Here is an 18,984-nt window from a genome sequence, read left to right as displayed (position 1 = left end):
CACCCAAGTTCATCGGTCCCTTTGAGATCCAGAAGGTCATCAACCCAGCGGCTGTGAGGCTCAAGTTGCCTCGTTCCATGCGGGTCATCCTACGTTCCACGTGTCCGGAGTAAAGCCAGTCCGGGAGAGCTCCCTGGTCCCCGCAGTCCCTCCTCCTCCACCTCCTCGTCTCATCGACGGAGGCCCCGCCTTTACGGTGCACCGCCTCCTGCGCTCCCGCCGTCGCGGGAGGGGTCTCCAATACCTGGTCGATTGGGAGGGTTACGGTCCAGAGGAGAGGTCCTGGGTTCCTGCTCGACACATCCTGGACGCCTCCCTCATCAGGGAGTTTCACCGGCGTCATCCCGACCAGCCGTCCAAGTCCGCCACTCCTAGAGGAGTCGCCGCCCCTGGGACTCTGTCCCCTCTTCCGTCTGAGGCGCCCAGTGACGACGAGACGATGCTTTCCTCTGATGCTATGGAGGAGGATGCGGACATGGATGTCTCGGACGAATATTAGCCCTCCTCCGGTCCCCCTCCTCCCACCCAACTCTGCGTGGGATTGGGTTTATTTTATTTATTGTTTTTTTTTTGTTTTGGGACGTCAGGAGCCGTCCCTTGAAGGGGGAGGTTCTGTCACAGTCTGCCCTCTCCTCATTCTCATCCACTTCACCTCCCTCTCCCCATTCTCACCGCTTTTCCACCGGACCCTCCTTCTCCTCACCTGCCTGCCTGCCACTCCCCTCTCGTCAGCCCAACTCTCCTCACCTGTTGCACTCAGTTGCCTCTGATCACCAATTAACCCGGTATATAGACTCTCCTCACCGTTCCCACAGTGCCAGATTGTTCTCAGCATTCATGCAAGACTCTCCAGCGATTTCCCGACTGCCTACACGGATTCGATCCTGCCTGCCCTTCTTCAGAACCCTCGCTCAATCCTGAGCCTCTGTGTGAGTACGGTGTACCCATTCCTGTGTTACTACTCTGTTACAGTATCGTAATAAAGTTCATTACCAACTATACCTGCCTGATTCTGTGCTGCTATTGGGTCCAAGCTATACCCGTTACAAATATGATCATGGCTGATCATCCAACTCAGTATCCCTGTACCTGCCTTCACTCCATACCCCCTGATCCATTTAGCCACAGGGGCCACATCTAACTCCCTCTTAAATATAGCCAATGAACTGGCCTCAACTACCTTCTGTGGATGAAAGAGAATGTAATGAAGGCAATTTGAAACTAATTGGAATTCATTTGCAAGGCAAAGTATTTTCAGTTCCCCCACAATGGATTGTAACTAGTGGAAGTTATATTCTAAAAGTGACAAGGACAAGGATAACTTGTGAATTATCATCAAAATGGGTAAAACTGCTGGAAATACTGTGGGTCAGTCACTGCTTGTGGTGGTAGAAACAGATCACGTTTCAGGCCAATGACATTTCATCAGAACCAGAAAATATTGGAAACTTTTTTTTGTTGCAGAGAAGATGTTTGGGGTGAAAAGAAAAGAGGGAGGGACTATCTGATAGAACGGTGGCCAAGAGAGAATAAATCCCATGGACATGTTATGGTCAATACCTTTCTTGTTTAGGTTTTTACCATCACAGACATTCTCTTTGTTCCCCCCACCCCTCCTCACGCTGCCTACATTTAAAACAGATTTGATTTAATTGAGAAGAGTGAAAATCAAGAGAACTGCAGATCATGGAAATCTGAAAAAAGACACTTCCCCACTTTCTCTGCTACTTAGACTAACGTTTCACTTCTCTGATGAAGAGTCTTCAAATTGAAACATAAAATGCTTCTCCACAGATGCTATCCAACCTGCTTACTATTTTGTTTTTACATTCGATTTCTAACTTTAACTGTGGTAAGTCAAAAACAAACTACAGATGCTGGAAATACTGAGCAACCAGGCTGCATCTGAGGGAAGAGAAACAAAGTTAACATTTCATGTCGAAGATCTTTTGTCAAATCTGGGAAAGAGACCAAATAATCTTGTTAAACTGTAGGGAGGGTGGGGGATGGTGGGGGAGGGTGGGGGAGGGTGGGGGAGGTTGGGGGGGGGGAGGGGGGGGGGAGGTCAGGGTAAAAACATTATCTGGTCAATGATGTGATCAGAACAGTTAGAGAGTGAGAACACAGACAAAAGAATGTGGTAGTTGTGAGATGCGAAGCAGAAAGTTGTGCCTGCAGGTCAGGCTAGATACGTCTCCCACTCTCAGAGAGAGAAAAGAAAAAAAATGTGCAGAAAAAAACACCATGTCAGATTTTCCTTTCTCTTTTAAAAATTTTTTTAATTTATTTTCCCAATTCTGACAAAGGATCTTCTACCTGAAACATTAACTCAGTTTCTCTTCCCACAAATGTGAGCTGTCCTAATGAGTATTTCCAGCATTTCCTGTTTCTATTCTCCTGTAGTAATCTGTCCAAATTCAATTAAAGTTAAATGTTGCGTTTAAAAGGGATAAATGTGAAGGAGTTTATAAGTACCTATATGGGGTGGGAGATTGCAACCTTCACGTGGTCCGCCCTGTTTCGACAAATGCAATCAACCTGGCGTGCACAATCAAATAAGATCAAATAGAATAAATTGTCTTTCAACCTTAGGCTGTGCACGCCATACGCAAGAAGAAGAAGAAGCAGAAGTTCCTAGATATAGTTTTGCCTGACTTCAACATAAAATAACCTGGAACAGGACAGTACAGGAACGGGTCCTTCAGCCCACTATGCCTGTGCCAAACCTGAAGCCAAGACCATCTGTTATCTACCTGCACATAATCCATATCCCTTCAACCCTGCATATCCATATGCCTATCTAAAAGTCTCTTAAAGGCCACTATTTTACCTGCTTCCACCAACAGCACATTCCAGGCACTCACCACCCTCCATAAAGAAAAGCCTTGCCCTGCACATCTCCTTCAAACTTTGCGGCTGACATCTTAAAGCTATGCCTTCTAGTATTTATTTTTTTCATCCTGGTGAAAAAGGTTCTGTCTTTCTATCGTATCCATCCTTTTAGGACACTACATTGCAAACGGCAAAACGAACAGACGAGCAGATGGAAATTTTCAAAAGAGATCTTTATTAAAAAAATTATATTTATTCAATTATTTACAACAATATTTATACAAGGAACAATGACAAAGCACCCACCACCATAATACAATAATGGCAAGTATTCTTACTGTTGAACATCTACTTACTATAGTACAGTCTTGACTCAGGATACAGTCAATCCCTCGCAGTGCCCGGCAGTCCCAGAACCACTCAATGGTGCCCATGGACAATGTGTGTTCTTTTTCAGGGGGCACCCGGACATGGACATAACCCCGGAAAAGGAGAGGTAGGTCGGCTCTGGCCCTGATGCCGTGACAAAATCGATCTTTGTGCTTTTCAAAACCAGTTTGTGCTCACAAGAGGCAAGAATGTTCTATTCCAAGCAACAACTCCCCAACTACAGATAACATATGTGGCAATGAAAAAGGTTTGTAAATCCAAAACATGACAAGAAATAAGATGTCTGGGAGAGTTACAAAGAACATCAGAGTTACTAAAAAGAAGCATGCAAAGAATCATTAGAGATGACAAAGCAAGAAACATTCGAGAAAATTGAGTGGTCAGGAGAAATATGAGCTCCTCGGAAAGTGATGGTATTGCCATTGTAAATGAATATAAGGAAGTGGTGGGCATGTTGAATGCATGTTTAGTGCAAGTAATTACAGTGGAGGAATATTGAATCAGAAAGACCAGCTCTCCACGTATCTCAGGTCAATACAATGTAAGTGACCAAAAAGTGACAAATCCTCAAGACCAGCCCATTCTTTGCCAAGACTCCAATCTACACCCTTCATGTCTCAGCCCAAAATAATTCATCATTTCCCATCGTTTCTACACCAGTCACCTTTCTGTAAGATCTATTTGATGAAATCCACGTTATTTTCTTAAGATTCTGATGAGAATTTTGTTGTTTTCAGATATAATTATTTTTTTGTCAATTTTTGCTTAAGTTGATAATGTTCACTGATTATAGACACTGGCATTGCTGTTCCTGGGCTCTCCTCATGGCCAGTGATATTGAGTTTTACTGAGCTGAATCTATAGACACTGATGCTTCCTTAGATGTTGGCAATGAGTCAAGGGTGTTTCATTGTCAGATGTACCGGGACAGAGCAATGACATTTTTACTTGCTGCAGTTTTACAGGCGCAATATTGCAGCACCACAAGAAATAAATAAACAACAATAATAGTCAACGATACAATAAATGAATAATCAATAGTGCAAGGTAACCAGCTATAATAGTGCAAAACCCAACAATGTGGTGTGACAAACAATAAAGTTCATACTAGATCCTGGTTGCTGTTGAATTGTGGTTAGTGTGTACTGGTGTGTAGTGTGTGAATGTTTCTTGCTTTGTCATCTCTAATGATTCTTTGCATGCTTCTTTTTAGTAACTCTGATGTTCTTTGTAACTCTCCCAGACATCTTATTTCTTGTCATGTTTTGGATTTACAAACCTTTTTCATTGCCACATATGTTATCTGTAGTTGGGGAGTTGTTGCTTGGAATAGAACATTCTTGCCTCTTGTGAGCACAAACTGGTTTTGAAAAGCACAAAGATCGATTTTGTCACGGCATCAGGGCCAGAGCCGACCTACCTCTCCTTTTCCGGCTGGCAACCGGAAGGTAGCCGGTTCGAATCCCGCTTGGAGTGCATACTGTCGTTGTGTCCTTGGGCAAGACACTTCACCCACCTTTGCCTGTGTGTGAATGTGTGTGAATGTGTGTGAGTGATTGGTGGTGGTCGGAGGGGCCGTAGGCGCAGATTGGCAGCCACGCTTCCGTCAGTCTGCCCCAGGGCAGCTGTGGCTACAGAAGTAGCTTACCACCACCGAGTGTGACTGTGGTGTGAATGAATAATGCGATGTAAAGCGCCTTGAGTATTAGAAAGGCGCTATATAAATCCCATCCATTATTTCATTATTATTACTGTTCAGGGTCTGATGATTGCTGGGAAGAAGCTGCTTTTGAACCGGGGGGGGGGGGGGGTCATGTTTTTCAGTGTCCTGTTTCTTCTTCTGATGGTAGGAGTGAGTTTAGAGCATGGTCATGGTGGAGTGAATCTTTGATGATGTTAGCTGCCATTTTGAGGCAGCGCCTCCTGTAGATCCCTTCAATGGAGGGGATGTCAATGACTGTGATGGACTGGGCGATGTCTACCACTTTGTGCAGCCCCCTCATTCCTGGGGGTTTGCTCTACCAAACATCCATAGAAGATCAATAGCATATTCAGCAACATACCGATCTCCTCAAGCTTCTAAGGAGGTAGAAGTGTTGATGAACCTTCTTTCTGATTACATCAGTATGCTGGAGCCAGAACAGATCTTCAAAGACATGAACTTGAAGCTGTTGACGCTCTCCACCGCAGTCCTGTTGATGAAAAGAAGTTTGTGGATCCTCAGCTTTCCCTTGAGTGAAGTCTACCATCAACTCCTTGATCGTGTGAACATTGGGATCAAGATTCTGTCACCCTTTAATCAGATTATAATCCTCCCTCTGTATCCTGATTCATTGTTACCTGTTAGTTACCCCAACGACAGTGGTATAATTGGTGAATTAAAAATGGCATCGGAGCTGTGTCTGGCTACACAGTCATGGGTATAGAGAGAGTAAAGCAGGGGACTGAACACACAGCATTGAGGCGCTCCTGTAGTGATGGTCATTGAGGATTCAATACAACAGTAAGGAATTCTCATTGTAATTATATAGATAAGATCTGGAGTATTATATGGTATTCAGCTCCTTATCAATTGTCAGCGGAAGCTGTGGAGGAGGTGCAAATACAATGTTTAAAAGACATTTAGACAGGTATATGGATAGATAACTTAGAGGGAAATAGGACTAGCTCAGATGGACATCTTGGTCAACATGGCTGGGCCAAAGGCTGTATAACTCTCTGTGGCTCTCGCTCTAAGGAAGGATGCTCTTAGCGAGAGAATGTAGTGAAGATGTAGTGAAGAATAACTGTACTGGTTCCAGTGATGGTGGGTTTATTATATAAAGAGCAGACTGGAACTGTTTTCTTTCCAGTTTAAGAGGACATCCCATTGAAACTTCCTGAAGGGCTTGACTGATGCGAGATGATGTTTCCCTGGATGAGGCGTCTAGAAATGGAGGGCTTATTTTCAGAATAAGGACCGGCTAATCGGTGCTGAGATGATACGAGATATCTTTACTCGGAGGGGATCCCATGCAATTCTCTACATGGAAGGGTACTCACTCACTGAGTGCAGTCAAAGCTGAGGTTGATAGACGTCTGTATGTTACGGGAACTGAGGGATATGTGGAAAGTGAGTCAAGGTGGCTCCAGAGAGAGGGATTTTTCAGCACAAGAACACCTGTCTTCTTACATTCTGACTTTGTGAAGCTAAGTTGGCAGCCAGCTTAGGAAATGGGATTTTAAGCATGTGTATTGCTTTCATGCTTTTTCTTTTCATTGTCTTGTAGAATTTATGCAAACTTCAGATGTCCAGCGAGGTAAATGTTCGGCATCATTAGGCAGAACAGTTGCCGTTAATATCTCTGACTACACCAAGTGTTGATCTTCCCACACACAATGGTGTAGTTATGCAAAGTGCAGAGGACTTCCGGACCTCAGCTTCAGTCCCAGGCATCAGCCTCGTTCAAGACCCTTGAACCAAATCACCCGAATAATATCAGAACAGGTTGCATAAACCAGGAGCAAGAAACGGCTGATCTAATTGTAACCTCAAATCCCAGCAACCTCCAGCCAGCAACCTTTCACCCATTTATTTGTTATGAATCTGTCTACCTCTTTTATCAAAATAGTTAAATGTTCTTCTTCCACCGGGATTTGATGAATGAAGTTTTAAAGCCTCCTGACTCTCCGAGAGGAAAGTTTCAGCTTTAATCTCCGTATTAAATGGCAATCTGCTGTTGTTGAAACATTGACCCCCCTCTTCCCCCCCCTCTTCCCCCCCCCCACCTCTTCTCCCCCCCCTCTTCTCCCCCCCTTCCTCTCCCCCCCCTTCCCCTCCCCCCCCTTCCTCTCCCCCCCCTTCCTCTCCCCCCCCTTCCTCTCCCCCCCCTTCCTCTCCCCCCCCTTCCTCTCCCCCCCCTTCCTCTCCCCCCCCCCTCCCCCCCCCCCCTCTTCTCCCCCCCCCTCTTCTCCCCCCCCCTCTTCTCCCCCCCCCTCTTCTCCCCCCCCCTCTTCTCCCCCCCCCTCTTCTCCCCCCCCCTCTTCTCCCCCCCCCCCCTCTTCTCCCTCCCCCCTCTTCTCACACCCCCCTCTTCTCCCCCACCCTTTTCTCCCCCACCCTCTTCTCCCCCACCCTCTTCTCCCCCCCCCCCTCTTCTCCCCCCCCCCTCTTCTCCCCCCCCCTCTTCTCCCCCCCCCCTCTTCTCCCCCCCCCTCTTCTCCCCCCCCCCTCTTCTCCCCCCCCCCCTCTTCTTCCCCCCCCCTCTTCTTCCCCCCCCCCTCTTCTCTCCCCCCCCCTCAGTGTGTGTAAAATGTTTTAAACGGTGGTTGTAGGAACAGTTTTCCTTTGTTTAAAAAAATGAAAAATGATGTGGATTAATTTTAACGTTAGAGCTGGCTGTTCAACAGTAAAAATGGGATGGATTTTTCCACACAGTTGTGAAAAACTGGAATTCTCTCCCCCCAAAGGACTGTTCTTGCCTCCAAGAATTAAATGGGTGGTTCTTTGTTGGGTGGGGTTTCCATGAGACTGATAAATGAACCTGAGGGGGATACAGACCATTGAGGGTCTAACAGAATGCCACAATAGGCTCAAGGGGTGAAATATTCTCTTCCATTCCCAATGATGTTGTGTACTGGTGCAAAGTGAAGGAACAATTTTAAATCATGTCTTTCCCACTGATCAACCATGTTCAACATCCTGAGTAAACTACAGGGAATCATGTCTCTGTCCAAAGCCTTGTTTTAATTTGTAATGTACATTAAACTGTTGGCAGCAAATGACATACTTCAGTCTGCTTGACGTGGCCACTTGCAATTTCTAAATTCAACTAGCACGCTATGGTAAAACATAAGTACAAACATTGCATAACCTGACTGCCATGCATGAATAATCCGACTGTCAAGCCAGCAGTTAACCCTAAAGCAGGCAGGTATTTTGTTGCTGTCTGGGCATTCACAAGGACGAGCACAGTGTGAGGATGTGGCGGTTCATACAAAGACTGGTGCTGCAGCAGGCAGCTCCATTGCAGGGCAACTGACCACCCAGAGCGACTCACTGAGTTACCCCTGACTGTGAGTCACCCTAAATGGACAGTTACTCCAGAGGGTGAATTTACCCTGGCTGGGGCGTTACTCTGGGTGGCAACTTTTTACACTCTTGTAACCTTAATAAACTCCTTGCTCATAATAAACAGTATCATAATCCATAACACAAAATCATTGTATCGCTTGGGGCTCTCCTTTCACAGTTTGTCTACCAGTTGGCACAGAAGCATCAGAGCCCAAAGATCATAGAGGAGCTCCTCTATGATCTTTGTCAGAGCCTGTTGAATCTGCCAAAGTGTTGTCACCCAGACACCTTCTCTGCTCACCACCTGCGTTGCAGCGAGCTGCCACTGGAACTCTGCTCTCCACCTCGGAAATGTCGTCTGGCCCCTCTGAATCAGTAGCTCTTGGTGAATTTTGGGCTACGTCGTTCTGTGTGTCCCTGGACATGTACTTTTTGACGGTCGATACATTTCTCTTGTAGATAACACCAACTGGAGACTTGACTGTCACCACGCTGCCGCTCCTCGATACAACATTGTATGGCTGACAATGGTAAGGAGTGTCTATCTTACCGCCATCATCTCGCCTCACAAGCACATCATCCCCAGGCATCATTTCAGAGTGCCTGGCTCCTCGTTTCAAGTCGGCGTACCATTTTGCCGCACCTTTCTTTTCAGCATCACAGTCTCTCAGCTCCTGGTCTTCCATGATCACTCACACTTCTAGTATTTTAGTGCGAATTTTCTTTCCAAACAGAGCTTCTGCTGGATTTTTCCCTGTCGTTGAGTGAGTGATCGCCCAATATACAGCTACGCATGCTGACAGTTTTTCCCTTCGGCATGGGCGATTCGTATCCTCTTCTCCATGGACTGGTTTAGTCTCTCTACTTCTCCTTTAGCTTGTGGCCATTTCGGAGTCACCTTGTGATGATGGATGCCTGTGATTCTCATGTATTCAGCAAATGTCTCAGAAACAAACTGTGGCCCATTGTCGGAGTAGAATGTAACAGGCAACCCATGTCTGGTGAAGATCTCTGCTAATGCCTGTACAGTCTTTTCTGCTGTAGTTGTCTTCATCACTGCATACTCATAGTACCTACTATAGTAGTCTACCACTACCATAAATGATTTACCTGTTGGAAGTGGTCCAAGAAAGTCAACAGCTATGTCAACCCATGGTCCTGTTGGCAACTTTGTACTTCTAATTGGTACTGGTGGGTTGCTCCTGCTTGTGATTTGTCATCCGTGACCTGTCTTGACAAATTTTTCGGCATCTTTCTCACAACCTGGCCACTACACTTTGCTCCGCAAATTCTGTAACAACCGACGATGCCTAAATGTCCTTCATGCGCTAATGACACAATCCTTGGTCGTAGTGCCTGTGGGGTCACCACTCTGCCACCTCTCAGCACACACTGACCAATTACACAAAATTCATCTTTTATGGGAACATGTGCTTTGTAAGGGCATTGATCCCATTGCCCACTGTGGATACGTTCTCTGATATCTTTGAGTTCAGGATCATGTTCTGATTCCCTTTCAACCCTTCATTGTCACAGCTCCTGGCGTTGACTGAATTGCGACGAATCGCACAAAGTTCTCTGCTTCCATCTCTAGCGTGGATGTTGCTTCCAGCTGTTCATCCTTCAACAGTCTCGACAGCGGGTCTGTGATGTTTGCTTTCCCAGCAATGTGGACTACTTTGTACTTGTACTGTTGGAGTCTCAGCACCCAACGTTCTATTCTGGCACATGGCTTAGACCTTGTCGAATAGATCACTTCCAGCGGCTTGTGATCTGTAACAAGTTCAAATTCAATGCTGTTCAAGTAAGCATGGAACCTTTCACAGGCCCACACTAGTCCCAGTGCTTCTTTCTCTGTTTGAGAATACCTTCTCTCCACGCTGGTTAACGATCGACTGGCATATACTATGATTCTGGGTCCATCTGCATGTGTCTGTACCAACACTGCTCCTAAGCTGACCGGACTAGCATCTGCCATGACCTTTGTTGGTGCAGCTGGATCATAATATCCAAGGGTTTCTGCACTCATTAGACTCTGTTTCAGTGCCTTGAACGACTGTCTCTGTTCACTCCCAAACTGAACGGTACGCCTTTCCTGGTCAACTTTATCAGCGGGTCTGCCAGTGTGGCAAAATTTGGAATAAATTTTGCACAATAATTGACCAGTCCTAGAAAATTCCTCATCTCGATTGCATTTTGATATTCACGTGCATCTGCAACAGCTTTCACTTCAGCTTTGGCCGGGTTCAGCCCTTCACTTGTGAGTCTATGTCCCATGAAATCCATCTCGGAGACGCCAAACTTGCACGTCTTCATTCACAGTGAGACCTGCTTCTTGAAGTTTAGTCAACACTAGCTTCAACCTCCTGTCATGCTCTTCACGAATTGATGCATGGACGATGATGTCTTCTGATATGTTTGCTACTCCAGGTACACCTTCAATCACTCTGTGGATTTTATACTGATAGATCTCGGGAGCAGCATTGATTCCAAACATCAGTCTTTTGTATCGGTACAATCCACAGTGAGTGACGTATGTTGTCAATGACTCTAGACTCTGGTTGTAATTCCAAATGATGATATCCCCACTTGAGATCAATTTTGGAAAACACTTTACTGGTTGATAACACTTGTAGCACCTTATCAATCGTAGGAATTGGGTGTCTTTCTCTGATTATTGCCTTGTTAGCTCTCCTCATGTCAACGCACAGTCCAGGGGCGGAAATCCCGGGGGGGGGGGCAGGAGTTATATTCCTTTGTCTCCGTGTTTAATATCTCACTCAGCCATGACCTCCTGCCTAGGCTTCCACAGTGCACATGCGATCTGACCTCCAAGTCATCTGATACAAAGGTCAAGATATTTGCATATCATCATCATCATGACTCATCGTCATGACAACCCCTGCCCTATCCCAAGTGACTTGTACAGAATTTGATGGAAACAGACCTGTAGAATCTACTGAGACTGGGCACCTTAGCAATGATCATGGCCGTTACTTATTAGACTGTGTGAGCGTTAACATACATACTCTGCCAACGTACATCCGTCTCTGTGATCTGTAACCATCTGTAAAAATCTGCTGACCCAGATTACAATCATACTATGCCTCTCACTGCGATCGAGTGCAAGGGATTATGCTAAACTCCAAGGATTATACCCTCCCAAGGGTTATGGCTGATTGAGGACATGGTCATATTCAGTTGTGAGGCTTGTTACTGCTGGATTACCCAGCAGCGCCTTGGCACAGGGCAGGACAGAGCCTTGGCACAGGACAGGACAGAGCCTTGGCACAGCTGGACATCCACTGCCTCGCAGCGCCAAAGTACCGGCTTTAACCCTGACCTCCATTCCCATGTTCTCCCTGTGACCGCTTGGGATTCTCCCGGGTGCTCTGGATTCCCCTTCATCCCGAAGATGGGTAAATTAGAAGGTTTAAGGGTCACTATAAACTGGAGCCAGTGTGCAGATGAGAGGTCGAATCTGGGGGAATTGAGAAGACAAAGAATATTGAAATTGATGTAGGCTTATTGTTCAGTGATTGTTGATGGCCAGCGCGGATTTGTTGGATCACAGGGCCTGTTTCTGTGCTGTGTGTCTCTGTGACTAAAATAGTAATCTGTTGGTGGATGGCCAATTCTCTCACAAGCACAGAACACGAGCCAAATTCACAACTACTTGCTGATTTGGGTTTGGGTGGTGATGGCTTTTGTGGACTATTGGATGTTACTCGTATGAATACTCCAACATGGTTTCAATGGACTAATAATGTAGCCAAAAGCTAAACCACATTGAACAGTTGAAGACCCAGTTAGTAGAGTTTCATTGTAATTGCATTGGTTGAACTGGCAGTGCAAAAGAGAATGTTAATTGCCACTCTCCTTTTCCGCATGAAATTGGCCTATTTCAAGGAAAGGCTTTCATACAGAAAGGCGAAAACAGAAAATTGGATGTGACTTTCTCTCAGTTCTCCCATTGGATGTGACTCAGTCCCCGGGGTCCTGAGACCCCGGTGATTGATGCCAGCAACATCCTGATGCAGGTAGAATAAACCACAAAATCAAATCAGTTTGCTCATTCATTAAAAATATAAAGATTACTAACAAATGTTTTTCATTGTACACATGACAATAATATATCTCAACCAATACCACCTCAGGATCTGCATGGCAAAAGTGGTGTAAGAGATGACCTTTCTCTCTTGGGGGGGGAAGGGGGGCTGGCTGGGGGGGTGGGAGGGGGGCTGGGTGGGGGGGGCGGGAGGGGGGGTGCAGCCAGAGCACCAGAGAGTCAGCTCCCTGCTTGTTCCACGATGACAAGTCCCAGTCAGCAAGCAGCCAACAGGCATTGTCCAGGTTTACTCTCAAGCAGCAGATGTTCAGGCAAACAACTGAGTGGCACCAGCTAAGCATCCAGTTTATTAAAATTCAATCCAATTTTACCCCACCAAGTCCCTGAACAGCCTCACCTCTTCTCAAGCCTCACAAATCTTTCTCTTGCAACTCTGTCGACGTTTGGCCCACTAGGGGCGCCGCATTGATGGCAGCTCTGCCTACAGTCTGTCTGTTTTTCTATCTTGTAAAACATTTTTAGTCTGTTTGAAAAGTGTGTTTGGAGGTTTCTTTAGTTTTTCTATGTGGGGGAGGGGGGAAGGTAAGGGGGAAACCGTTTCCCAGTCACTTCCTGGCGAGGATGTGACTATTCTTCGAGTCGTGTTCTCGCCCCCCTCCTCGCGGCCCACCAACTGGATTGGCGCGGCCTTTCCAGCCGGAGATTGGCCAAAGCTTCAGCAATGGCGGCTCAACACTGGATTCACCGCGGAGCGGGCGATGCCTCACCCGGATCGCCGTTTGAAGCTCCGGACTGCTGGGCCGGCTGCTTCAACATCTCGGAGCTGGGGTTTGGAGAGCTCCCAGCGCGTGCGGCACTGACTTCAACATCGCGGAGTCCTGAGACCGTTTGCCGAGGGCCGCCAGCGTGAATCTCCGCCCAGCGCGGCCTGTGGACTTCGGGAGCCACGGTAGGAAGTGGCCGATTCGGATGTTCAAGCCGTTGAGGTGGTTCTCCCGTTCCGATGTCGGAGTTCCATCATCCCGGCGAGAGGAGAGGGCCTGAACATCGGGCCGCCCGTAGCGGTGACAGCGAGTGGTTCGGGAGCCCCCCCCCCCCTCCCCCGATCACGGGTGAACAACAGAGGACAACAGAGGAGGATGGATGACTGAATTTTTGGAGCCTTCCCCCACAGTGGGAAACTTTGATTCTGCTGTGTGGGGATGTCTGTGTTATAGACTATCGTGTTCTGTGCTCTTTAGTATTCATATGGCTGTATGGTGACCACACATTTCACTGTACCAATTGGTACATGTGACAAATAAATGTATCTTGTATTTTGTATTCCTGGCTCTGTCTTCAGCTGAACAGGTCAAAGCTCTTACTCTTTGACCAAGCTTCAAGGCATATATCTTAATATCTCCTTCCATGGCTTGGGTGTTGCTAACCAATCCTCCAATCAGCACCTTGTCATATTTTGCTATAAACGTAACACTAACACCGCTGCACGCTTGCCTTCATCAGTCAGGGCATTGAGAACAGGAGTTGAGGTGCCATGTTACAATTGTTGTTGATGAGATCACACTTAGAGTACTGTGTGCATTTCTGGTCATCCAGCTATAGGAAGGATGTCATTCATCAGAAAAGATTCACAGGGAAGTTACTGGGACTGGATGAGTTGAGTATTACAATGAGACTCTTTTCCCTGGAATATGGTGTAGGCGGTTGAGGAGAGACCATATAGAGTTTATAATATCATGACGGGAAGTTTTATTTCCACAGTATAACGGAGCCTAACACTGGAAGGCATTAAATTTAAGGTAAGAGGGAAAAGGTTTAAAAGGAACCAGAGGGACAACCTTTTCACTCAAAGAATGGTGCATATTTGGAACAAGCTGCCACAGTAAGCTGTAGATTCAGGTACAATGACTCTCTGGGATAGGTTATACAGGTATTTGGATGGGCAAGGGCATATTAGGGATAGTCAGCATGGTTTTGTATGTGGGAGGTTGTGTCTCACAAACCTGATTGATTTTTTTGAAGACGTGCCCAAAAAGATCGATGAGGGCAGAGCTGTAGATGTTGTATACATGGACTTCAGTAAGGCATTCAACAAGGTTCTGCATGGTAGGCTGCTTTGGAAGGTTAGATTGCATGCGATCCAAGAAGAGATAGCTGAATGGATAGCAAATTGGCCTCATGGAAGGAAGCAGAGAGTGATGGTGGAAGGTTGCTTCTTGGACTGGCGGCCTGTGACTTATGGTGTGCCTCAGGGTTCGTTGCTGGGCCCGTTACTGTTTGTCATCTACATCAATGAATTGGATGAGAACATACAGGTCAAGATTAACAATTGTGCTGGTGATACAAAAGTTAGTGGTTTTGTAGATAGTGAAGGTGGTCGTGAAAGATTGCAGCAGGATCTGGATCAGTTGGCCAGGTGGACAGTGGAATGGTTGATGGAATTTAATACAGAGGTGTTGCAAATGTCGAACAAGGGCAGGACCTATACAGTAAATGGTAGGCCTCTGTGTAGTAGAGCAGAGGGATCTAGGAGTACAGGTGCATGGTTCCTTGAAGTTCGAGTCGCAGGTAGATAAGGTGGTCAAAAATACTTTTGGCATTTTGGCCTTTAGCAGTCAGAGTATTGAGTATAGAGGTTGGGAGGTCATGTTGCAGTTGTATAAGACGTTGGTGAGATCACATTTAGAATATTGTGTTCAGTTCTGGGCACAATGTTATAGGAAAGATATTGTCAAGCTTGAAAGGGGTCAGAAAAGATTTACAAGGATGTTGAGGGTGTGAGCTATAGGGAGAGGTTGAGTCGGCTGGGTCTCTATTCCAATATAGGGAGCACAGGAGGATGAAGGGTGAGTCTTATAGAGATGTACAAACACATAAGAGGAATAGATTGGGTAGATGCACAGAGTCTCTTGGCCAGAGTAGGGGAATCGAGGACCAGAGGACATAGGTTCAAGGTAAAGGGGAAAAGATTTAATAGTAATCCGAGGGGTAACCTTTTCACACAAAGGGTGGTGGGTATATGGAACAAGCTGCCAGAGGAGATAGTTGAGGCTGGGACTATCTTTTAAAAGACAGTTAGACAGGTTTGAAGGGATATGGACCAAGCGCAGGCAAGTGGGACTAGTGTAGCTGGGACTTTGTTGGCCGGTGTGTGCAAGTTGGGCCGAAGGGCCTGTTTCCACACTGTATCACTCTATGACAGTATTTAAAAGACACTTGAACAGGTACATGGGTAGAAAAGGGTTTAGAGGGATATGAACCGAATGCAGGCAAATGGGACTAGTTCATATAGACATCTTGAACAGCATGAACGAGTTGGGCCAAAAGGCCTGTTTTTGTGCTCTATAATTCTACAACATTGTAGCCAAGGCTCATTCCTCAACTTTGACAGGTGAGAGGGCGATGACTCTTCCGTTTTCAAACTGAAGGGCTGAAGGTTTCAAACAGCATTCGCTAATTGATTCAGTTCTGTGCAAGCCTTGGATAGCAGCCAATGAACATTGAGCTGTGCTTGCAGGCTAATCTGCACATCAGGAATTCAAAGAAAAACAATCCTTTCAGTTTCAATAACTGAAGATATGTAAAGAAGCTGTATCGGTAATCAAAGTGTCAGTTTGTCAGCTTGCATAAATACTGTCAACCACTTGCATTTTAACTATTAATATACGTCCACAGTTTGAGACAAATGTGCAGATAGCCGCAGCCTGCGCTAACTATCCTGATCTGCAACTATTCTTTGGAATGGACAAGTACAAATCGTTGTGCGTTCTCCTGCCTTCTACCTGCTTGCCTGTTTGGGTGACGAGGAACAGGGTGTATCCAGACAGTACTTAAACATAAGCAGCCTCTTGTGCCTCACTAGGAAGCCTCAAGAGGCTGTCCGGCCACAGACGTCACCTAGTGATGGATACCACAAGCAAGGGTCCTGTCACGGTGACTCTGGAGAGGGTGCACGAGCTATTCACTGGCTCTCTGGAGACCTTCTGGGAGCGGTGGGACTACTGGGGTGTATCCTGGACAAGGATGTCAATGTTTTGATTTGATGTACATGTGTAAATACTGGAATTGTAAATATTGTAAATAAATCCTTTAAAGAACAGAGGATAGTCAGCAGTCTTAGAGTTACCAAAATTGACAATAGATATCGGCCCAGCAATGCTACCTGTGGTTGTATATCTGAACTTGCTTCACTCATTGTGCAGGAATGTGCCCATCCACTCCTGCCCTTGAGAATAAGGGGTGATCACTTGATCTGCTGCTGTCCCGCTAGTTCCAGATCCAGACCCAATAATGATGAGGGAACAACAATATATTTCCCAGTCCAGGACGGTGAGCAAGGACATGGTTTGAGGGAGAATGGGATTCAGCCATTGTTATTTCCCACAAAAGTGTATAGTTTTTTTATTCATATCTAGATGCAATAAGTACACAACATGGCTGTGCAAACAGCCTGTAGTCACAGCATTGTATGGGATAGAAGACATTAGAAGCATTCAGACATTTATTAGTCAGTAGATGACCTGATCACCAAGTGTTGGTGGGAAGATTATATTGAATGACCTTTTAAACAAGGTAGTGAAATGAGCAGAGAATATCTTCAAGTCCCAGATACCAAGGACAATCCATGATAGTAGAACCAATGAACATTTGTGCTTCTAGCATTAAAATCATTAATTTCCATGGAAGCTTCACGCAATGGGTTTGAAGTGGCCGAGGTAACTGATGTTGTGCTGGGTAACAAAACAACAACAAAATGTCTTTGAGGCGATTTACTGGCGATATTTGCTTCAAGTGGTTCATCATTTTCTCCACTGTGCACTTTTCTCCCAATATTTGATTGGGTAAAGGTCATTCACACTAACTACCAAGCACTAGTCGTCAACCCACGCCCTCCACCATGGTCTGCTCAGTGTCCATATGAGTCTTTAATATCAATCTTTCACATAGCACCATTCCTTGGTCTCCTCCTTCATGCTGTGTGCTGCAATGATTCTGGTCATGATACCAAATCGGATGTCTTGGTTTGTTGGTCTCCCGCATCATAAAATAATGTTTTGTGTGATTAGGTGGGCAAACAGAAGGTGGGACTATCAAACTTGGTGCTTCTAGTATATACGGACAGAGAGACTCACAGGTGGTTTGCCCATGTCACATACTCATAAAAGAAAGCAAGCAAAAGAGTTGGGGATGAGGGTGGGGAAGGAGTTAGCAAACTGGTCACCAACATCCACTGGTCTTCGTCCATAAGTCCATTTTGATTCTTCAACCAGTGGCAACCTAGTCCTGCATCTCTATGCACGAGGTCCTGGGTGAGAGCAGGCTTAACTATTTCGGATGCTTCTGATGTCAACAAGGGATTGTAAACCTGGAAACACAGGTGCCTTCCTTTCAGGCAGTAATGATGCAGGAGTTGGGTGCCTGGGTCAAGGAACCCAGTTGCCTTAAATAAAACAAAGGAAACAAACAGTTAGTTATCAGACTGTAACAGCGCAAGGATGTTCCCAAAGTCTCAGCTCATGTGTCCAACACTTTCTTCGAAGCCAACAACAAAGGCAAAACCCTGGCTGGAAGCTGCCCTGTTACATACGCACCATGTTAGCCTGTCACTCCGCAGCAGCAGATCGCTCACTCTACACCAAGAGCAGTGTCTGAAAACCCAAGCTGGCTCCTCAAGATGATCCAGCAATACAAATGTCTGTTGACTCAGCGCAGATCCTATCATGTTTCTGAAGAACCAGGGAATTCTCACCAGTGTTTATCCTTCACCCAACATCAGAGGCATACAACATGGAAACAGGCCATTCAGCCAAGCACGTCCACACTGACCAATGAACCCCCACCAAATTAATACTATCTTCCAGACTTAGCTACTACGTCTGGCCATCCAAACCTGGGCGATTTAAGTGTTCATCTAAACACTTCTAAATGCCACACTGAAAGAAAATGGTAGGGTGCTAAGGAATGCTGATGAAAAGCAATTTACTGTAAGTCTATGGTTTCCTAAAAGTGGCAACACAGATTGATATGGTGGTGAAGAAGGTATGTGGCATACTTCCCTTAATAGGTAGGGGCAGAATATGATAGTTTGGACATTATGTAGCAAACTTGCAATGCATGGTGAGGCTGCACCTGGAGTGTTATATGAATTTCTGGTCACCACACCGTATGAAAAATGTGGTTGCACTGGAGAGAATGCAGGAGACTCATCAGATGTTGCCTGGATTCGAGGACTTTACAAGGGGAGATTGGAGAGGCTGAGATTATTTTCCCTGGAGTGGAGGAGGCTCAGGAGTTACCCGAATAGAAGAACAGAGGATTATGAGGGGCCTGTATAAAGGGTACATAATCAGAGTATTTTTGTCGGGGTAGAGGTATATTAAAAAAATCACAGGGCACAGGTGTAACGCGAGGGATTTTAAAGGGGACACTTTTTTTTAATACAAGTAGCTGATGACTTGGATTCAGTCCAAGATGACATGTAAATGGGCATTTGAAGGGGCAAGTCTGAGAAAGTTACAGACTTGAAGGATCTGCAGATGCTGGTTTCCAAAAAAATAACACGAAGTGCTGGAGTAACTCAGCAGGTCAGGCAGCATCCTGGAGAACATGTGGCTGTTGGTAGCTGGTGCAGCATGGTAGG

At 45.9% G+C, this 18,984-nt stretch overlaps 1 protein-coding gene across 2 annotated transcripts in view; it reads right to left on the bottom strand.

Moving 5' to 3' along the window:
* Window positions 1-16,717: 16,717 nt before the first annotated feature.
* il34 (interleukin 34) overlaps window positions 16,718-18,984 on the bottom strand; it is a 50,785-nt gene continuing 48,518 nt past the window's right edge. For both annotated transcript variants that reach the window (XM_033036009.1, XM_033036010.1), the window contains exon 7: window positions 16,718-17,784. In XM_033036009.1, the coding sequence (XP_032891900.1) occupies window positions 17,768-17,784 (17 nt within the window). In that variant the 3' untranslated portion in view covers window positions 16,718-17,767. The remainder of the gene's footprint in view (window positions 17,785-18,984) is intronic.

This window comes from Amblyraja radiata, chromosome 17, assembly GCF_010909765.2.
Source record: "Amblyraja radiata isolate CabotCenter1 chromosome 17, sAmbRad1.1.pri, whole genome shotgun sequence".
Taxonomy (NCBI): domain Eukaryota; kingdom Metazoa; phylum Chordata; class Chondrichthyes; order Rajiformes; family Rajidae; genus Amblyraja; species Amblyraja radiata.
This window is presented reverse-complemented; position numbering and strand designations above follow the sequence as displayed.